This window comes from Garra rufa, chromosome 5, assembly GCF_049309525.1.
Source record: "Garra rufa chromosome 5, GarRuf1.0, whole genome shotgun sequence".
Classification (NCBI taxonomy): Eukaryota; Metazoa; Chordata; class Actinopteri; order Cypriniformes; family Cyprinidae; genus Garra; species Garra rufa.
In genome coordinates this window covers 36796339-36820145 of record NC_133365.1, presented here as the reverse complement: position 1 = coordinate 36820145, position 23807 = coordinate 36796339, and the positions used below count along the sequence as shown (strand labels likewise).

Sequence of the window (23807 nt, the reverse complement as noted above, 5' to 3'; positions counted from 1 at the left end):
GACTTTTTACAATAAATCAGGTAACGTGAAGGCCACATAAACTTCATAACTTGGCCTGTAAAGTTTGTCAAAGCATTATTTCTAAAGTTATATACATCGCCTGCACCTTGCATGTTCGCTTATTAAATATATTAGATATTTTGCTAGTTTTCCCACACAATTAATTGTGATAAATGTGTGTAGACGTGTGGGTTTACTCAGACCTAACGATACGCAACAACTGTGTCTAAGAAATCACACAAAGTTTTGTGCATATGACTTGAGCAGGTTTTATGCTTGGATGAATGATCTCTTCGAAAGTCCCTCTCCATCTTTATGTCACCCAAATCCAGTAGCTGTCTTTGTGCCTGCAGTAAATCTCCTGATAGATGACTCTTCCCTTATTGCCTAAACTGTCACCTGGAATTACGTGAAGTTTCTCTGTTATTTCCTCCCACAGAATCTCATTAATGTTTGAAATCCTCCTGCCTGCTGGTGTCAGACTATTGTTTGTTATAAAGAAGACAAAAAACGCATTGCCGGTGAATCTTTTTCACTGCAGCAGTGGCCATGAACTGAATTTTAGAATGTGAGAGACTTGAAATGATTTCAATCAGTGCATTATGGACATTTTTGTTGTTTTCACTGTTCTCAACCTGCTATCCCCTACTCTGTTCCTAATTCCATTTCTGTTATACAGTGTATATATATATAGCAGGGATACTCAAGAGCCTTCTAAGTGATTTTAAAGTGCTTTTATGCTGCAGTAGGCAAAGGGCAGCAAATAAATGGAAGGATGGAGGTGTATCTGACTTTTGGGGATCACACATGCTCATCGCTCCTCCCTGAGCTTGCAAATAAGAGGCACAGTGGGGGAGTGGACAGTAAGGTGCTAATGATACACTAAAATAATGTAGAGAGCTGGTTTCATGCCTGAAAAAGAGCAAGGAGTAACAGTTATGAACAAGGTTTTGGCCACCCCTGGTGACCATGAGAACATTAAGTAAAACTGAGATAGCGGTAATGAATGACTTTAGTGTCACAGGCCTGTGGCACCAAATTTAATTCAGGCAATACAGAAGGACTGTTAAGGCAGAACTCTGGTTGCAGTAATTACATTGGGTGAGACATTGCCGTCTGCATTGGAGGACTAGTGATGGAGAGTGATGGTGTTATTGAGGACATTCCCGGGGAATATATTCACTTATTCTTTATCACTAGGGGCTCAGTGTTTCAGCTAATATGCTTAAATATACCCAGTGAATTGCTGTGCGATATTTCTGGAAGGACTTCACACCGTCAATTAATCCTCATGAACAGTAGTATATATGTTCAAAAGTTTGGGATCATTCTTTTTTATTTAAAGGAGACTTCTTAAGCCCCTTTTTACAAGATGTACTATAAGTCTCAGGTGTCCCCAGAAATTGTCTGTGAAGTTTCAGCTCAAAATACCCCACAGATAATTTATTATATAATTTTTTGAAAATGCCTGTTTTGAGTGGAAGCAGAAACAACTTTTTTCGTGCATGTCTCTTTACATACAAATAAGCTGCTGCCCCCTGCCCCCTTTTCAGAATAGGGCTGTGCCTTTACAGCTCCTAACTTAGATGCTCTGCTAAAATATGTGTTTGGTTTTGATTACCATGTCTAGTGTGCTGAAATCATGTGTTTTAAACCATATTAGTTTAAACTTCTGATATACGTTTTTCTGAGTGCACACATCTGAAGCATGCACACAGAAAATGGCTGTCACATGGCATGTGAGTACTAGACTAAGTTCTCTTTCATGTCTTATTGCACTTAAAGTTTATGTTAAAAACACATGAGTTACAAAAACAGTCAGTTATCTATAGGGTTGGGAATCGAAAATCGATTCCGATTCTGGAATTGGATACTTAGATAAAGAATCGGATACTTGTTATAAAATTAAAATTTCGATTCCTCGTTTCAATTCCTGGGTGCATTTTTTCATTTAGTGATCTGCCAGGACCTTCCGTGCGTGCAATCTGCAAGGACCTTACGTGGTAATGTAAACATCAGAGTCTACAAGATGGATCGCGGTAAGCGTTTAAAAGTGTGGCTATGCTTTGTAAAAACCGAAGACAAAGCTACCGCTGCACGCAAAATTCATCTTAGAGATCTGCAAGGGACGGATGTTTTAGTCCCGCGCCCTCCCGCTCCAGAAGGAATATATGTTATTTCGTCCCGCAAATGCCCACATAAAAGTAACTTATACCCCCGCGGGAAGACAGGTATCTACTTCATCTCTTGGCTGCATGAAACAAACCCTCCCGTTAATGTAAAGGCAAAGATGATCGGAGTAATAGTAACGAACTCGCGCGTGCGCGTAAGTCCGTTGTCAACAACGCATAAGTCCGTTGTTGATTCACAAACTATTCATGATTTCGGGGCTCTGATCCATAGTATTTTTGCCTGAAATTTCAAAATATTTACATAGTTTTCAAAATGAATGTCCTGTGAGTGTTTTATAATGAATACTTACCTATAGAGGTGGATCTTGTAAGGGTCAGTGGTGTTTATGCACATATGAGCACCAGCATAAACAGATTTAGAATGTATTTATTGTATTTTTCATTTATATATTTATTTTATAATAAATACAAACAGTAGATATTCAGTCACTTAAGAAAGAGTACTCTGAAGTTGTGAAGAATGTCTGAATTAAATAATTTAAGTGCTTTAAATCTGTGTATGTATATACATGTTAAAAAGTTAGAGCAGAGGGTTTTCTTTTAAATTCAAAAGTATAGCTTTAATTTAAAGTTTGTTTGAATTTTTTATAACATGCAGGAGAAAAATAAAAAGGCAAAACAAATGTTTTGGTTAATAAAAAAGGTTCAAAAATAAACACCTTTAGAGGAAATGTCAGGCATAGGGGGGCCTTGCAAAATTTACCCAAAAGGAAGGGGGGGCCCTGGTATAAAAAAGGTTGAGAACCCCTTTAATAAAATAATATGTTGCAAGCAAGCACTGAAAATAAACATGTGTGATATATTAAGGTTTGACTTTTGTGGTTGTTGTTGTTTTATTAAACTGGAATCGAAACTGGGAATCGAAAAGAATCGGAATCGATAAGTGGAATCGGAATCGGAATCAAAATCGATAAAATTCAAATGATACCCAACCCTTGTTATCTATTTCTAGATGATATATGTCCCCGTTAAATGTAACACTAAAGATATACACTGCTGCTCAAAAGTTTGGGATCAGTAAGATTTTTAAGGGTTTTTAAAGATGTGTCTTATGCTCATCAAGGTTGAATTTATTTGAATAAAAATACAGAAAACAATGTAATGTTGTGAACTATTTTTTCAATTTAAAATAACTATTTTCTATGTGAATATATTTTAAAATATAATTTAATCCTGTGATACAAAGCTACATTTTCAGCATCACTCCAGTCTTCAGTGTCACATGATCCTTCAGAAATCATTCAATATGATTTATTATCAGTGTTGGAAACAGTTAAATGTTTTTTGGAACCTGTAATACTTTCTTTTCAGGATTCTTTGATTAATAAAAGGTTAAAAAGAACAGCATTTTAGGTAAAATAGAACGGTTTTTCACCAAGGATGTGTTAAATTTATAAAATGTGATAGCATAGATTTACATTGTTAGAAAGCATTTATATTTTGAATAAATGCTGTTCTTTTTAACTTGTTATTCATCAAAGAATCCTGAAAAAAAGAATCAGAGGTTCCAAAACAATATTTGTAACACTGATAATTCTAATAATAAATCCGCATATTAGAATGATTTCTGTAGGATCATGCGACACTTAAGACTGGAGTAACAGCTGATCTTTTTTTTTTTTACTTTCCATTCCTCGAATAATCATAAAGAGATGTATAACAAAATATTAAGCAGCTAAACTTTTCAAAATTTGACAATAATAATAAATGTCTCGAGCACCAAATGAGTATGTTGATTTGTGAAGGATAATGTGAAAGACTAAAGCAGTGGCTGCTAAAAATTCAGCTTTGGCATCACAGGAATAAGTGACATGTTAAAATACATTAAAATACATTATTCTAAAATATTTCACCAAACAAGTAGAATGGCTATCTAGGCTTTTATGAATGACATGTGAGCAGTGTTTTATAATGAGGGTCTGTGCAGAATAAGTATATATGGCATTTTAGTACACACAAATAACAATCAAGACAATTAACTCCACATATTCTGTTCTGCACACAAAACACAGTGACATACTGTTAAGTCAAGGAACTACTAGTAAGTTGTCACCATGTGACACATGACTCTAAAGGGAACAATGAACACAACAAAAGTGCAAATAATCTACTAAATAATGTCAAAAACCTTGGTGACCCTGGCATTAAAAACTTTGTGCTAGAGATGTGCAAAAATGCCATTGGTAAAATAGAACATGGCATCTTATATCGTAGAGCGATGGTCTTGTGTTTGTTGGAAAATAGAAACTTTCCTGTTTTTCCTTTTGATGGATGTCATTCTCTAAACCCCTGAGCTTGTAAATCAATACTCCAATGTTTCAGTGCTGGATTCTGCTAATATCCATAGTGTTACTCTGCAGGAGCCTGTCAGATACTCCAATAACTGCAGCCAGGGCTTAAGGGAGTTTTATGAATTACACATTATGTGCTTTATTTTACTGTCACTTTTATTCAGTTTGTATTCGCTTTGCTCTTTGAACATTTTGTTTATTGTCAAGGCAACATTTGTTCTTCATAGACAGCATATAGCCTCGCCACACATAAAATGCTATGTAAATTTCCCGTAAGAGGAGTGTGACCACACTTCAGGCAGGACTTAATTAATTTAATGGCTTTAATGCAAATATATTGTCTTTCATTGTGCCAAGAAATGATAGGCCCTGCAGTAAACAATATTTCTTTACAGAGAATGACCATCAGTTAAAAATAAACTAGATTAAGCTTTCGCAAAATGAAGTTGCCTGCTCATGTACTGTCGCCCTCTCTTGTGGCGGCTCATTTATCTTCTTTAAATTTCCATCTCATTTAGCATTTTAATTTACGGTATCAAATAAAATTTTTGCAGTAGTGGTTGTTAATTGCCTAAATTTAATTTTGTGTCCCAACTAAAGCATGCATTATAGTTTTATCAACCCCGCTGGAAAGAATGTAACAGAAGAGTGAAAAACAGATTGAAGGAATAATGCTTGTGTTTTGGCAGGGTATAAATTTCCTGGCACAACCAGGGTACTTTTCAACAAGTCTCTTGTTCGTGGTCGTCCCAGTTTTTTCAAATATGCTAATAAATCAAAGCTTTATAGAAGCTCATGTGGAGTATCTTTAGTCTCTGCTATAGCTTTTGCAGTCACTACTAATATAGTGTATATATCAAATCATACATGAAGTTGCAAAAAGGGCTGAAGAACAGAGTTTGCATTTAGGACCGTCAGTGTAAACAAAGTCTGTCAAAGATATGGGTCAGTTCACTCACTGCTCAATGACACCTATGAACACTAATAAACAAAAGACAGGAAGTGGCCCATTCTCTCCAATTGTCCTTTCTGCTAAATAATAGGATGTGATGTCAAGGCTGAATTGAGCTTTTGTAAACATTGACCATGGCAGAGTGGACAGCCACTGAGGTGTTAAAACTGATTATTAGGTCAGCATTATGATTCTCTGGTGTGTTTATTTGTGTCTGCTCTGTGGTGATGCTGCCATCCATGCATAAAAATGCATAAGCAAGAAAATGAAGCATGGCTTTGTGTGTGTGTGTGGGTCAGACTCGGGACTGTCAGAAACCCTCCTGATAAAGTCAGTGACAACAGCTTGTTAGTTATATAGCAGTGTAGGACACATCTAAACAAAACAATGAATAAAATCCAAGTAATTGTGTTGTTGCTGTCAAGATCAGAAATAATTTTCAACTAGAATCACAGCAAGAATAAGACTAAAGAATAATGTTTTATTGTGTTATCCAAACAGTCATCACATCGCTGGAAAGAATTTGTTACGTGAGTTTCTCTTTTGCTTTCTGAGCATGTACATACAGAAAATCCAAAAAGACCTCAAGCTATCTGGATTGCAACCAGGGTCCAAAATCACACTCTTCAAGTGCCAAATGAGAGTATAGCTTGGCTTTGGCAAGTGCATAAAACAAAGTTCATTGCCAGTTGGCAGATAATTTTATTTGAAATGGCAATATTACATGATTTGAAACAGGTAGTGTGCCTCTTGTGATGTAAGCAGTAGAATCAAAGCAGTACAAATTGTAAAACTTTATTTTCTATGATGAACTATATCTATACTATTGTTTTTTTATAGGATTCTTGATGAATGGAAAGTTCAAAAGAGCAGCATTTATTTGAAATAGAAATTCCATGTCATAAAGTAGAAGTGTTTACCGTCACTTTTTGAATTTAATTTAATAATTTTGAATGGTTTGATTTTAATAATTTTGAACAGTAAGATTTTTAATGTTTTTTAAAGAAGTCTCTTCTGCTCACCAAGCCTGCATTTATTTGATCCAAAGTACAGCAAAAACAGTAACATTTTAAAATATTTTTACTATTTAAAAAAACTGTTTTCTATTTGAATATATTTTAAAAAATTAATTTATTCCTGTGATTTCAAAGCAGAATTTTTAGCACCATTACTCCAGTCACATTATCCTTTAGAAATCATTCTAATATTCTGATTTGCTTCTCAAAAAACATTTACTATTATCATTATGTTGTAAAACAACCAAGTAGATTTTTTTTCAGGTTTCTTTGATGAATAGAAAGTTCAGAAGAAAATCTAATCCTACTGTTCAAAAACTTTTGACTGGTAGTGTATATTTACAATAAAATAATAAAAAATCTTCTCAATTTCTATATTGGTTGGCAAAAACGTTGGACCTAGGTTCCAACAAACAAGTACAGAGAAACGTAACCGTAGAGGAAAAAAAACTTCTCTGCAATTTGCAATGAATCTCTCCCCCAATATTTAGGGGTGTGTACCAGACAGCACAGAACCTTGGCCATTGCCGATAGTTTTATATAGCAATCTACAGAATTTACCATCTTGTCCCTGGTTGCCAAACTTCTGCAGACTTACCAAACACACCTCCCCAGCATATTGTGCTATTACGCTCAAATCCAAAGCCTTAAAGTCTAGTGTGTGGACACAACCACCCTACAATGATAAAAATTCATTCACTCAGCCTTCTCAGTTATCAAGCTGTTTTTATTTTCAGTCCCTTATTAGCATATTCCCTCCCTTAGCCAGTTGTACGTTGTCTGTCATTTTCTCCATGCTCGAGAAGCTGTAGCAACAACAATGTCTCATAAGCCTGGCAGGTATTTTGTAATTGGATGTAAAAGTGAACATAACAGTGTTGATTTTCTCCTGACATCAGTGCCACTGAGGCACCGAATACACAAAAAAGAGGGGTGGGGTGAGCAGTAGCTCATTATCATTTAAAGGGTCACGCACCGAAAAAAGTCACTGTGAACAGAGCCGTTTCTGACAAGGTAAAAAGGGTGTTGTTTTACACGACAATTCATACCAACTTGTAGAAAATGAGCATCTGATGTCCCCTTTAAATATAAAATAAGTAATGTTTTAAATCATGATTCCATTGTAATGTTTTTCTGCTTTGTTTTTTTTTTCCAGAGGTGCCACCTAGTCCAGTGAAAACACTCTCAGAAACCTCACCTGTGAGCTCAACCCGTCAGCACCGGGACTCTGATCGCTACTGTCAGCTGTGCAATGCTTGGTTCAATAATCCAGGAATGGCACAGCAACACTACGACGGCAAAAAGCACAAGAAGAACGCCGCACGTGCAGACCTACTGGAACAGCTAGGGAAGACTTTAGACATGGGAGAGATGAAAGGTACAGACTCTTAAACTCTTAAATGGCTGTTCATGGCTGCATGATTAATTTTGTTGATTGGTTCATCAGATGATGAGGCACTGAAGTAAATGATAAAAGATTTGTATTGCTTTACTGTCCTGCAGGTCTTTGATGGAAATGAGAGTGTTAATTATAATGGCCAGTGCAGCTGCCTAGAAATGAATTTGTTATGCAAAATTACCTACTGTGTCATGTAATTAGGCTTAAAATGACTTGGTCGGATGCTGTTATATGGTAATGGAGGTTAACAGAGATATAGATTGAATACAAATACAAATATTTCCCTATATGTTTTTGTTTCACATTATTGATTTGTTATATATATATGAAAAAATAAAATAAAAGTTGTGACAGAGTATGGTAAATGAGAGTAAATGTACAAAATGTGAACATAAAATTATTGTAAAAACATAATTTGTAACACATTTATTTCTTTATTATTTATTATTATAAACACAATTGTTTATTTTCTCTATTATAGGTTGAGCTATTTAAATTAGAGGCAACCACTGCATTTTGAAACAATCTACAGTATAAATATCAAAAAATTACGACACAGCTCTTTCTTAATCGTATTAAGTGCAGACAATTCAGCCATAATCAATGTAGGCTACTCTCTCATTATTCAAAGTGCAAATAGAGATGGAATATTTCAAGCATGATACAGAGCTATAGACATACACAACCTATTATAGTCTACATGCTGATAACAGCCTAGATTTGTCATGTAGCCTAATTTGCGCGCATTGCGGAGTCACTCTCTAAACAAGGGGGATTAAAATTGCTTTTGAATGCACGTGCGTTTTTTGCTTTCGGTTTCAGTTTTAACAATCGCGCCAAACTCTCAGCTGAGCTGAGAGTCACTTTTCAGATAGTCAAACCACTTACGGAATTCGTGCTACCTTTTTTTGTCGACAACTTCAACATCTTTGGATAATAACTCGAGGTTAGTTTCTCTTTCGTCGCTGCTTCCACTCTCCTTTTTTTGTCGTCCTGGTGTAAGGTTGCTTCGCAAAGTGCTGTAGAAAATTAACTTTGTACTTTGACGTGCACACGCACGCTGCACGCTGATTGGCCGCTGTCGCATATTTCTGCTGTGTGATTGGCTCTTAGATTAATCCACATCGAGCAAAAAATGTCTAGAGCTTATCATCGTTATTAACATAAATTTTATCGCGATTCGATGTGATATCGTTTATCGGCCCAGCCCTAATATACACACACACAATTACAATATACAATTACTTTTTTTTTTTTTTGATTAATGACAGCAGCACTGTTTATCCAACATCATAATGTTTTGTTTTTTAAAATCCTATAAGCTCTTTTCGGGTTCAGTATTATAGAATTTTTTTGATTGTGTTTCATTTTGATTTGTTTAGACTTCCTATCATGCAGCACAGAAATGTCACAAATCTTAGCTCCTTTTCCTTTGATGCTGATGTCTTAACCGCATTTCCCTTGAAGAAGGAATTCAGAGTTGTGACTTTTTATATGACCTCTTTGTTATACAAAGAATGAGAGCTCAGTGGCAAACTGTGAGGTCACGAAGATTGACCTGTGTTGCACATGTTATATTTCACTTTGCTTTTTTATTGAAGGCTATTCCCAGCTCAGAGCAGTAGTTGGTGCCGTGGGGCTCACTTCCTCGATAGATTAATGAAACCGCTCATATAATACAATAAAACTTCTCAATGTGTCTTTTACCTCCCTTGCCTCCTCTCCAGCCTGGGCTCCAGGAGAATAAAAGCAATAGGTTTGTGCATCCGGAGACTTCGATACAGGCTATTAATTTTGGAGGGATGAAGAGTGTGCTCTTCTATTGTCTCATGGCTCACATTATGTCAATAACAATTACGAATAAATTTTCTCTCAGGTGAGCGGGATAGACTGTGGATCAGCAGTCATTGCTGTGAGGGCTTCCACCGCCTAGCAGAACTATTAAGTAACAAGGGATGTTTCAGCTCATTAGAGCTAAAGGGACTCAATCCGGTACAGATCAAAGCTTCAGAGTGATTGGCGCTGAGCTGAAGTTGGGTTTAGTTTGTTTGGACTGAAGGTTATCCCTAGCTTAGAGTGATGGATGGTGAATTCATAGCATCCTTGTTAATGGAAGAGACACTGGAGACTTGGCCAGGCTCATAGTGACTATTACACTGTCAGCACGAGATTAAAATGGAAAACAATTAGACTGAGAGCTGAATGAGAACATAAACTGGAGATTTTTACTTCACTTGAGGATAGAAGTTTCCTGCATTTCCAAAGAGCGCAACAGATTTATGAACTGTTTTAAGATTTTGTCAAATGTTCTTATTCACATGCAAGTTCAAAGTTTTAGGTTGCACTTTAAAATGGGGTAGATTTAACTGTAAGTGATTTTTGCTCTATTTATCCGAAAATTTAATATACACTTAAAAATAAAGGTGCTTTAAAAGGTTCTTCACAGCGATGCCATAGAAGAACCATTTTTGGTTCCACAAAGAACCATTCAGTCAAAGGTTCTTTAAAGAACCATCTCTTTCTTACCTTTTTATAATCTGAAGAACCTTTTGTGAAACTAAAAGGTTCTTCAGATGTTAAAGGTTCCTTTTGGAACCATTTAGACAAAAAAGGTTCTTCTAATGGCATTGCTAAGCACCTTTATTTTCAAGAGTCTTCAAAAACTTCAAAATCACCCAAAATATTGAGCAGCACAACTGTTTTCTACATTCATAATGAAAAATTCCTTTGTATCTTGAGTACCAAATGAACATATTAGAAGAATTTCTGATGTATAATTTGAACTAAAGACTAGAGTAATGGCTGCTGAAAAGTTAGCTTTGCCAACGCAGGAATAAATTACAATTTAAAATATACAATAAAATAGAAAAGTTATTTTAAATTCAAATCATATTTCACAATATTACTGTTTTACTGTATTTCTGATCAAATAAACACAGTGTTGCTAAGCATGAGACTACTTTTAAAAACATTAAAGGAGACATACTTTGCCTCTTTTTACAATATGTAATATAAGTCTCAATGACCCCAGAATATGTCTGTGAAATTGAAGCTCAAAATACCCCACAGATCATTTATTATATAATTTTGAAAATGCTTATGTTAAGTGGAAGCAGAAACACACTGTTTTCGTGCATCTCTTTAAATGCAAATGAGCTGCTGCTCCCATCGCCTTTTCCAGAATAGATCTGTGCATTTACAGTTCGTACCTCAGATACTCTACTAAAAAACATCACGTGCACAGAGAACTAAACTAAGTTCTCTTTCATTTCTTATTGCGCTTAAACTGTCAAATACACACAAGTTTATGTTAAAAACACACAGGAGTTACAAAAAGTCTGTTTTGTCTCTGAAGGTTAAAAGCTGGGAAAGAAATCCCATGTTTATATTAGATCTGTGTGGCAGCAGTGTATTATACAGTAAATAAATCAATAAATCCACTGATGTCTTGTCTCCTCTAAGGCTGGCACTGTAAATAGTTTTCTGTGTTCGTCTGTGCAGCCAACAACAGAACAGTTAGCATGCTTTGCTCAAACTTTTGTCATAGCGTTAGAACTTGTACACCGTTGTCACTTGCGAAAACAAAATGGCCGTGAGTGGAAAACGTGCAGATTAAGGGTCGTTAATATTATAATAAAATTCCCTTACCACGTCACAGTTGAAGTGAAATCTGACATGCTCATTTTTTTCCACATGCTTTCAGAGAAAGGCTCACCAAAATAAAGTTACTGGGTTGTCCTTTTTTATGTTTTCCGGGTTGCACTGGGGACCCAAATATAGCACTTAAACACCGAAAAAGTCCTATTTTCATGATAGGTGTTACAGCCATTCCCGGCCTTCACTTTCAGTTTACATTCGTTATCACACACTGTCATTTCTGCATCAGGAAGACCTGGACCAAAATGGGCCATCTTTCATACACATTTCCTCTTCACTGGGTTAAGGAGGGAAAAATGGATGGGCCAAACATCTCTGCAATTTTCCCCTCGGCTGCCCGTTCTCACTGTCTGCCCTGCAAGGTCTCTCACTAATGTCACCTAGTCATTACTCCAGCCAGGAAATGTCAGCGCAGACACCGCAGCGTTCGGTAGTACGCCTCTGATGGCTTCTCTCCAACGTGATTATCAATTAGTAATGATGTGGCAAATCACCCTAACGGCCAGAGCAAGAGAGAGAGTTTGGCAGAGAGGGAAGTGTTGCAGGAGAACTTGCTGTCTAATTCATCAGGCTGGGAGCTGCTGGTGGCAGGCTCATCTTTCACACAAAGCGTTAGCACCTACAACACTTGCCTCTGTCTCTCTTTCAGTATCCATCCCATTTTTTTTTTTCTAATCCTGTCTGCTCGCCTTAGATTTTTCTGCCTTTTTCTCTGTTTGCATATATCTGTCCCGGGCATCCTTTGAGTGTTTTCTGATGTTCAGAGCATCAGAGAGGGAGGCAGCAGTCACACTTTGAAGACTGCAACATCATGAAATATTCATAGCTTTTCTGTTGAGCACTATGTCTGTGTGGTTTCTCATGAATGTGTGTGTGTGTGTGTGTGTGTGTGTGTGTGTGTGTGTGTGTGTATCTGAGAGTGCATGGCACGTTTTCTATTCCTGTGGCTTTGAATTGCACCACCTTTTTATTCACACAAAGAGAGGGCTAATGGTTGCTTCTGTTTTCTGTAGATTTTTTGGGAGGGTAAACATCAAGGGGTTCTCATGCATATTTTTTTTTACACTGAAGATGCCAGGTGATGCCAGTTGAACATTATTTTATAAGCATGAACTTGAACTGTATGCAGTTTTTGCGGTCAACTTCGCAACTATCATGATGTGTCATTATGTTAAATATACAGTCAAACCAAAAATTATTCAAATTATTTTAAACTAGTTGGTGCAGGACAATGTAGTTAATTTATGTAAGTGTGGATAGCAAAATAAAGTAAACCGTGACATATTATATCCATAAATTCTTCATACAGTGGAACATGAGTAAAATTTGGGGCCAAATATTTGATGTCACTTTGACCTGACCATGTTTTGTTACAAACTTTTCTATCAAAGTTATCTGAGTGAGATGAGTTTGTTCTGACACTGTTTATCTCTTGAGTTCTTGTCATATTTTATTACCATTTTCTTATCTATAGCAAATAAACTGTGATAATGTGAGAAATGTTAAAGGTGTCTGAATACATTTCGGTTTGACTGTATAAGAACAAAAAAAAAAACATAGCAATCATTTAATACATATAACATTTTAAATGATCAATTATTGATTGAAATAATTGTATTTCAGTCAGATGGGTGAATTAAGTTGATTGGTGTTATATTTAATTATATTTATTAATATACACACTGCTGTTCAAAAGTTTGGGATCAGTAAGATTTTTCATGTGTTTTTTAAGGAAGTTTCTTAATGCTCATTAGGTCTGCATTTATTTGTTCAGAAAAACAGTAATATTGTGAAACATTATTTCAATGTAAAATAACTGTCTTCTATGAGAATATATTTTAAAATATAATTTATTCCTGTGATGAAATGCTGAATTTTTACTGTCATTTCTCCTGTCTTCAGAAATAATTGTTGAAAACAGTTGTGCTGCTTAATATTTAGTCGGAACCTGTGATACTTTTTTCAGGATTCTGTAAGTATTTATTTAAAATAGAAATCTTTTGTAACAATACAAACTACCATTTAACATTTGTGGTCAGTACATTTTTATTCTTTGTTTTTTTCTTTAAAAGAAATTATTACTTTTATTCACCAAGGATGTAAGTTGGTAAAAAATGATAAAGACTTATATTGTTAGAATAGATTTCTATTTTGAATAAATGCTGTTCTTTTTAACTTTTTATTCATCAAAAAATCCTGCAAAAGAATAATAATTTCCAAAAATATTAAGAACTGTTTCCAACATAAAGAAATAAATCAGCATATTAGTGATTTCTGATGGATCAAGTGATACTGAAGACTGGAGTAATGGCTGATGAAAATTCAGCTTTGCATCACAGGAATAAATTGTATTTTAAAATATAATAAAATCGAAATCTGTTATTTTAAACTGTAATAATATTTCACAATATTACAGTTTTTTTCTGATCAAATAATTACATACTGTAATTATTAATATAATTATTCTTATTAATAATTATAATTGACAGACTTTTTTGGAGATCATCTCTTCTTCTTGACTACCATGATGTACTGATCAGATGTTACTTAAATGTATTTCTAAAAAAATCATTAAATATAGATATTTAGATTTTTTTTCTGTTACTATTGCACAGGGGGTTCTTTCTTTTATCTCCTCCTTTAAAGTTTTATATTAATTTAATCTTTTATGGCTTTTTAAGAACTCTTAAAAAAAATTGCTGTTCAGATATATCAGTGCACAGAAATGTTCCGTACTAAACTAAATCAGTGTCAAATGTTTGCGGTGTGCAGTAATAGTTGTCTAAAGCTTGTCAACTTTCAGTTTTTCAGCAGTGAACTGAAGAGCAGACCTCATTTTATGTCTCTTCCTCTTTTGCTCTTCACTCTTACTCATTTTCCTCACGCACGAGTGTGTAGTTGCTATTTTCACCCTCACATTCATCCAACCCATCCTTTTAACACTTAACATTGCAAACTGAACAAAACCCCAACTCATTAGAAGGCCAATCCATAGTCATTTCGAAGGAGAGGCAGCAAACGGGGATCATTTTCTTTTTTCACGGCACTTTGTTAGACAGTGGAGAAGGCCCTCGTTGTCTGAGCTGTCATTGCAATGTGTTGTGTTAGAATTAATCATAGTGGCCTTTTTTGTCTCACGCTGCTATCATGTTGCAGTTTTCTTGCTGAGAACATTTGATGTTTTCAAAATGTAAATTGTATTAATTTATTCTGTGTACACTTTTTACTCATGCAAAAGTGACATGCTTGCAATGCAACACTGCAAAACGACAACACTCCACAAAACCTTCAGAAAACGTAACGTCAAACTGAGGTTTTCATCATATTGTCATGCTTTTCATCATGGTCTCATACAGTTATTTTATTACTGGCATATATTTCGCAAAGCAATGATTGGAATGAATGTTGAAACTGGACTTTAGTTAATGCGTTGGTTTGCCTTTGAGGAAAAGAGCTTTAATTTCACACACTTTATCAATCAAGTCTACTTAGCTGTCCTCATTATAACAGAGAATGCTGATATAATGCAAACTGATATGATTTCAGAAGTGATTATGGCTCTTTTCTCTGAGTTTCTTTTAGTGTCATCAACAAGGCAATCAGGCAGCGCCTGTGACAAATTCCATCCATCCAAACACAGTCCTGCTGGTTAATTGGAAAGACAAGTTTGGAGATATAATTTGGCTCGTCTGGTAATCAGCATCTTCACTCCAAAGGACGATGCAATTACATTCTTCCTGCCTAGTGCTTCAGTCTATGATTGGTCTTACGTGCCACCCTGAACTCGAATGAGGAGTGTTGGTAGTTGTTGTCTGAAGCATGTTATCTGTATTCTCTTAGGCTTTGTTAAAATTATGTTTTATTGTATTGTATGAAGCTAGCTCTTGCTTCTAAAATGATTTTGGAAAGACCTAAAAAGCATTACATTATTTTTGTAGCTTCTATTTCTTGGAAAAAATATCTAATTTAAGATATCTTACACCAAGAGCTGTCAGAATTTATTTAAAGAATAGTTTGCTCCAAAGATAAAATTCTGTCATCATTAACTCACACTTATGTTGCACTTTCTTCTGTAAAACACAAAAGAAAATATTCTGAATGTTTTAACAGTCACTAGAATGGTACTCAAACTTTCAAAATGTGTACACTTCAGGTAATATGTACATTTAAGTTACTAATATGCAACATTTCGTTTTTTGCAGAAAATATAAAGCCATACAGGTAAATGGTGACAAAATTGTCATTATGGGTAAACTATATAATGTACACTACCAGTCAAAAGTTTTTGAACAGTAAGATTTTAAATTTTTAAAGAAGTCTTTTCTGCTCATCAGGCCTGCATTTATCTGATCTAATGTACAGCGAAAACAGTAAAAAATGTTTTAAATATTTTACTATTTAAAATAACTTTTCTATTTGAATATATTTTAAAATGTAATTTATTCCTGTGATTTCAAAGCTGAATTTTTAGCATCATTTCTCCAGTCACACAATCCTTCAGAAATCATTCAAATTCTATAATTTGTTTAAAAAACAAACATTTATTATTATTATTATTATTAGCATTACAGCATTTACCTGAAATAGAAATATATCTAGAGATCTCTTTATCATCACTTTGGATCAATTTAAAGCATCCTTGCTAAATAAAAGTATTAATTTCTAATTTCAGATAAATGCTGATCTTTGGATCTTTCTATTTAATCAAAGAATCCTGAAAGAAATGTACTTAACTGTTTTAAATATTGATAACAATAATAATAATAATAATAATAATAATAATAATAATAATAATAATAATAGTTTCTTGAACAGCAAACCGGCATATTAAAATGATTTCTGAAGGATCATGTGATATGACTGGCATGCAAAGACTGAAGTAATTATGCTAAAAATTTATCACAGTAATAAATTACATTTTAAATGTATTTAAATAGAAAACCATTATTTTAAATAGTAAAAATATTTCACAATTTTACTGTTTTTGCTGTACTTTGGATCAAATAAATGCAGGCTTGGTGAGCAGAAGAGACTTAAAAAAACAAAAACAAAGAATCTTACTGTTCAAAAACGTTTGACTGGTAGTGTACTTTTACCACATAACTGAGGTACTGTAATTATTAGTATGTGAATGTAGTCAGAAGATACTAAATGAATTGTGTTTGCAGTGCTAAATACGGGCACTAGCCGTGGGCTTTTTCAATTTGATATGGTTGATATGCTTTCTTCTGGAGCAGAAGTGGATCAGTGTTTGCTGAATTACCCACCACTTAGATGCCATCTGCGTGTCACTGTACAAATATGGGCATATTTTTCTCATTCATTCTTGTTTAGCATATTTGTGCTCATGTTTAAATTCACACAGCAGAGCTGATGACAAATTGAGGCAGAAAAATTGTCTATTTACAGTGAAAACATGCTGATTCAAGCCTCTCTGAAAGGTTACTGGTTGATAATGTTCTGAATTAGACAGGATGTTGTGAATTTGACCTCTGCCCTCATGATCACTGCCCATGTAAAATGATGTGGTAGTTACAACAGCTTATACTTACATACTGATACAGAATCTTCAGAATCGTACTATACTAATTTCTCTTTATGAACATATGCTTTGGTTTTCTGGCTCACTGAAAGAGTCAAAGTGAGATCTATGCTGTACCATCAGGCCAGCAGATGCCTGGAGGTAAAAATAGATGAACCAGTGTTGCCTTAAAGTTCATAAATGATCAACTTGCCAGAGAGCTTGTCCTATAGAGGCAAGAGTGGAAAAGCACGTGGGTATGGTAAAGCATTTTTCTGATTGGTAGTAGTAGTGTGTATACTGATATGGAATAGTTGCGATAGTTTTTCTTTTGTCTACCAAGGCTACATTTCAGATTTCATGATTTATGAGAAATTCTGTGACACTGAACATGAGAGTAATAGCTGCTAAAATTCAGCCTTGTAAATATGTAGCTAAAGCCTGTTCGAAGCAGAATCCTTCACCACTACATTGCAACACATTTATGTGTTGAAATCCCAGCTGTGGTGAGCGTGTTCTGGTGTCTTATATGATAGTTGATGGCGAAAGGAATTGACTCTTAAGTGTAATGATTAGTGACTAATAGTCTAACTATTATTCCAACTAGTTTAAGTTGGATAAACTATAGGATCGACAGATGGTGAGCTGCGGATCTCACTAAGTAAGTGTGTCCCGGGGCATGTCCCAGTTCAGTGGTGTTATGATCCCTGACGAGACCAGAAGCCTGAGGTGATAATATCCCTGAAGGCATCATTAAACTTTATTGTGCTCTAGGAATTCTGCAAGCTGCTTGTTCCGTTCCATCTACTTCACATTTTTATTCTCAATAACACTCTCAGCCAAATAATTTCTACATTTCTGTTAAAGTAAGTCTTTATGTGTATAGCAAGATGTGAAATACATACCAATAACTACATATCACTGCACTTTCCAACTGAAATGAACACTAGAGGCAGTAAAACAGCGAGCACTTGTAATCGTTTTTCTTACACAGTTATGATTACAGCTCTGTGTTTTGCTTTCTGGACGTAATAAGCTTGCTCGATAGCTCATATGGCACGAAATTGGACTTCAGATGCAGAATCCTTGGGTACGAATCCTGTGAAAAACATGCCTAACAATGAAAGAGCTGTGAGACATCAAAAAACAAGCTAAAATGGCATGCTTGCGATTGCGTTTTTACGTCACATTAGCTTTTGTTCATACAATCGGTTAAGTTTAGGTGTAATTTATGTATGTGCAATGACATACAAAACCAACATCACATAAAACGTACCATATGTACCATCTGTTCTGGGGGAAAAACCGAACACACTTTTAGTGCCACTCAGTGGATATTTCACATCGAATGCCATGAAACATACATGGAGGTACATATTTCACGTTTTTCGAAAAAGTTCCCACAGGTACGTTTTCATTATGAAATCATGTTGACTATGAAAGTGGGTGTATTGTGTTTTGTGAAACGTAAGCATTTTACATTTGTTCCAAAATAATAACTCAAGGCAGTAACAATTTAAACAATATATTTTATTCGTGAACTTATGTTCAGCTATTATTTTTAATAGTAAACTTTTTTTTAACAATTTATGATTTTTTTTTATTTTATTAGTTTTTTTTTATTATTTATTATTAGTCATCAAAGCTCAGTAAATACTGGTCATAGACACACTGTAAAAAAAGGTAGTTTCATCTTAAAGTAAGTGTTTGTGCTGCCTTAACATTTCATGTTGACTAAACTTAATTTTAAGTTGTACTATGTAAAAAAAACATGGATATTTGAGTTGAGTAAACTTAATATTTTAAGGCAGCACAAACACTTTTAAGTTGAAACAACAGTGTCACAGAGATTTACTTTAAATTTCATTAATCTGATTACTCACTAAAAACAGATCTTGTTTTTAGGTCATTTTAAGTCTTATTTTAATGTAACAAAATAAGTGTGTGAGTTGTTTACTGATTAGCAAAAGCAGAACGCATGTGAACACAAGAGTTGTGATTTATCGCATGAACCAATCACAGCCAATCATAACCAGTCATATCCAATCATATTGCAATGAAGGCATTGCCTTCTCTCATGCAACTTTCCCCATTCATTCTCAGTTACCCCCCACAAAACTCACTGCATGCTTTAGGCGGTCTGTTAAATCTCAATGGGCTCAGGGGAGGCGAGAGAGATGCAGACTCCCGCTGTAACTTTACCTGCTGGTGTCACTGTTGGACAATGTTTCTTTACAAAAACGAGTGACTTATACACTTCTTAATGATATATTTTGTAATATCCGTGTATTTTTTTTTGTACTATTTTTTTTTCTCATCCAATATTTTGAAGAGACACCGCCTTCCTTTGCCTCATCAGAGAAAACTGTGAAACAGGGATAGCAAATAGGCAACATTCAATCTCTACTTGTGATTTCTCTATTCCCGTTCGGAGGATATTCTGTGCTTACGGTAATAAATCTGAGACAAGGGTGACACAGATGAGAGAGACTTCATAGGAGCTACGCACTGGTCGACTCTTCATTGCTCATGTGTTCCGTGGGCGGTGCGACAACCGGAACGGATGGCTAACATTGATGGATGCCTGGGCGGTGCTCCATTATTTCACCTTTTCAAAAAGCATTTGAGAGGCGGCCTGTCAAAAGGCCAGCTGGGAGTCACCAGAAGCTACACGGTTCCGCCACTTCCTCTCAATGTCAAGAGTGTGTGTGTGGGGGGGGTGCTGTTCTAATAAAGCGAGTGTATTTATCCCACCAATAAAATACACTAGCTGTAAACAGTTGACAATATGGTCATTAGCACATCCAGACTGAATCGGTACCCACAAAACTCAGCAGAAAGACTCTTTATATAGGGAATTCTGCCCAAAAATCAGTGCAGAGAATGCAATAAAAATATGCAAATTCTTTCTAGACCATCCGCCTGAGACAAACCGTGGGCACATTGTACAAATGTGAAACTGCTGAAGTCAAAAAATATTTTGTTTATGACCGTGTTTCTAGGAGCCTTAAAAAGTTGTGGACGGAAAGGACATTTTTTGCTGTGCTTTTCAGTTTCACTGTTGCTGATGTGATTAGCAAGTTTTAAAAACTCCTGCTGGCTGCCCAGTGGCAGAAATAATCAGACTCTTGGGTATAACACAGATAGCCACAAGGAAGACTTTGTTCCCAGTCTGTCAGTGTCAGGATTTATTTATTTATTTTTTTTTGCATATCATCAGAGACAGCAAACTCTAGATGTATGAAAATGAGTAAAATTAGGCATGATGATGAATCAACAGCAAGACATTAATTTCTCCATGCCCTTCCCCGAACGAACGTTGTTTATGGGTTTAACTCAATTTGGAGAGGGGGAGATTGCAAAGGCCATTTTTCAGCTGCAATATCATTAGTGCAACATGACAGCAATTACACGGGACGCTTAATCCATAACGGGGGCGCAGGCGGGAAACAGCACTGATAGAGAGCCAAAGTGCTGCTGTGTCATGTTAGTCACAAGCTTTTTGCTGCCCAAAGTCAACACATAAATAGGTAGACTACAGGAGAGTAACTAACTAGTAATGCTACTTTTTCCAACAGGTAGAAGTGTTGTGTGACAGAACACTATATTTTTTGTCACATTTTATTTTATAGTAGAGCAAGCTGAGGATACGTTCAGACATGCTCTGTCCTTTTTTGTCATATATGGGCTATTCTACAGAATTGGTCCAAAAGTCAGACTTGGAAATATTAGACTTTTTCCAAAAAGTGTGTATATTTTCAAATTGTGTAATATCCAAGCCATTTCTAGTAATTGTGAAGTTAATTCTCAAATTGTATTATCAGAAAGTTTTGGAATATTTGTCCTCTCCAAAAATTTGTCAGTACCGAAACACAGTAATAATAATTTAATTAGAAATGATAACAATTACATCCAAAGATGCTACTCCTTCATTCACTTTTGGTGAATGTAGCCTTAGCCAGGAAGACTTGATGTCATCAGGCGGTATCCAACGATCACTGGGTGTTTCAACCCTGAACCCCAACACCCTCAACATTGGTGGGTCAGCAGTGGTGGCCAAATCACTGCACATCAACTCCCCCTGGCTTCCAGCTAAGCTCCTCCCTCCTGCTCCATAACCAGCAAGAAGCTCTCTCTGCTGCCTCCCCCATCCTGCGAACAGTCATCTTTCTCTCCCTCCCCATCACCCCAATGGCTGTAGGCATCCTCCATACTGACTGGGCGGGGAATCCTCTACAGCCGACCTCGACTGGGAAGAGCCATGCCTGCCAACCTTTCCCCCTGCAGTCATGCAAGAGGTCCTGGTATTTGGCGCTCTTTCTCTCAAACGCTTGTTCACAACCCTCTTCCCAAGGGACTGTAAGTTCGATGAGGATAATCTTTTGTGCCTCTTCAGACCACAGTACTGCATCTGGCCTCAGGGTTGTCTGGACAACCGGGGGGAATTGCAGTCTTTCCCTCAGGTCTACCTTCATTTCCCATGATTGGGCCTTTTGCAGCAGATTGGTTCTTGTTGTTACTGTGGTTGGTGGCTTTTGACCCGCTCTCACAAACTTGATTGATGGTATTGCTCTCCCATGTGGTTGGTGTTTCTTGCATCTCTCTTGCTCCAGAGTGTTAGCGAGTGTCATGAGCACCTTGTCATGGCGCCACCTGTATCTACCTTGGGCAAGTGCTGTTTTACACCCTGACAGGATGTGTGCCATGGTACCCCTCTCCCCACAAAGCTTGCACGATGGGTCCTCTCTTAAGCCCCACTTGTGCAGGTTTGTCGGAGTTGGGAGTGTGTCATACATGGATCTTAACATGAATGAGATGCGGAAAGGTTCCAATCTCCACAGATCTCCCCATGTGATCTTCCTCTTGGGTAGGTCCCACTTGGTCCATGCTCCCTGGGACGCTAACTCCACTGCCCTTGCCCTTCGTCCTTCCTCCTCCAGGTTCCGTACCTCCTCCTGGAATCATGGCCCTTCTATCCTTGGATCCAGCCTTCCCCCATTGCTGGATATGGGAAGTTCCAAGACCCTGTCTTCCTATGCATGGCGTTCCCATGATGTCACGTAGCTTCAACATACTTTCAGCTTGTGCAACAGATGAGTCAGCTGCCCACTTGCGTCCTGATCTTGTAAGGATACCTGCCTGCCTGACTTGTTCATCCTGGGAGTCTCTGTATGTCATTATGACTCTGCACTTTGCTACCTTAAATTCCTCCACCACGGATGACAGAGGAAGTTGGAGCTGCCCTGATCTTATATAAAGACCTACTGAAGTGAAGCTTGGAGGGATTCCCAGCCACCTCCGAAGGTGCTTGTTGATCTTTCTCTCCACTCCTTCGACGCTGGTCATGGGAACTTCATACACCGTTAACAGCCACATGAGTCTTGGCAGCAATCCATGTTGAACTTCCCCGGGAGCCCTGATTTTTCGATCTTCCTCAGCCATTCCTCTGTCTGCTTCTCTGTGCTGCTGATGTTGTTCCTGTCGGTGAGTGAATCATCGAACCACTTCCCGAGGCACTTAATTGGATTTTCCTTTATCGATGGAATCACTTCCCCTTGCACATACAGCGTGACTCTGTTTGTCAATTTACCTTTTCTGATCACCTTGTACCTGGATTTCTTTGGCTTAAACCTCATTCTGGCCCACGTTGCCATGTGGTCCAGAGCAGTTAGTACCCACCTTGCCTCCACATGGGTTGTGGTCGTCACAGTAAGGTCGTCCATGTAACCTCTTATTGGGGGTTGTCGGATGCCCAATTGCATTTTTGGGCCTCGGGCTTCCTTCCCAGCAGCTGTTATTATGAGGTTCATTCCCATGATGAAGAGGATGGGGGAGATTGTACAGCCAGTTACGATCCCTTTTTCCAGGTTTTGCCACTGGGTGGTGAAGTGGCCTGTCTTGAATCGTAGCTGGATTCCGCCAAAGTAACTGATGATCAATCCCTTGATGTGCTGAGGGATGAGGTAATGGTCTAGTGCTGCATAGATGAGGGCATGAGGGATTGATCCGTAGGCATTAGCCAAGTCCAGCCAAACAACGGTCAGGTTGCCATTGCTGGCCTTGGTCTCCCGGATCATCTGACTGAGAACTCCAGTGTGTTCCAGACATCCAGAGAAGCCTAGAATCCCACCTTTCTGGATAGCGGTGTCGATGTACAGATCTGGCCATTTAAAATGCGCGCGGGAAGTAAAGTGGTCTCGCGTGACGCCGGTGTATTCCAAGGGAACACGGAAAATACAATGACACAGGAAAGACATGATCAGTAGGGGGCAGTCATGTAACGCACTGGACTGGAGCAGGCTGAAAACATTGCTGCAAACTAAAAGGTACGGTAACCTGGAGGGGACACCTTCGGTTCACTTATGTTTGTCGTGGCCACACAAATGAATTCGTAGGAACGTCATATTACTTTTTGTCATTGCCACGAGATATTAATTCCTGGGAATGTCATATTATGTCGTGGCCACGATTATTTTGTCGAGGTAACGACATCCTTATGTTTAATGCATAAACAAACCTGCGTAACCATAACCCAGGATTATCAGAGATAGGTTTGTTAATATTTTTTATTTTGAGTTAAGAAATGATTATATTAATTGTTATAGAAATTAATGCAATATTAAGTTATATATTAACAATAGGCAATGCTGTATATGCGAATGTCTGTGCGCGATGTAGACAGCATTCAAAAGTTTATCAAGAATAAATATTACATATAAGTACTTCAAATTAAATAGCCCTGCAAGAAACATTTTATGCATCCTAAAGTCTTATCCATT

The 23807-nt window shown here is 36.8% G+C and overlaps 1 protein-coding gene across 1 annotated transcript in view; it reads left to right on the top strand.

Annotated features, from left to right (window-relative positions):
• zmat4a (zinc finger, matrin-type 4a) overlaps positions 1 to 7962 on the top strand; it is a 178899-nt gene extending 170937 nt beyond the window's left edge. Inside the window, exons 5-6 of the mRNA XM_073840069.1 lie at positions 7608 to 7829; positions 7955 to 7962. Of these exons, the coding sequence (XP_073696170.1) occupies positions 7608 to 7829; positions 7955 to 7962 (230 nt within the window). The remainder of the gene's footprint in view (positions 1 to 7607; positions 7830 to 7954) is intronic.
• The last annotated feature ends 15845 nt before the right edge of the window (positions 7963 to 23807 follow it).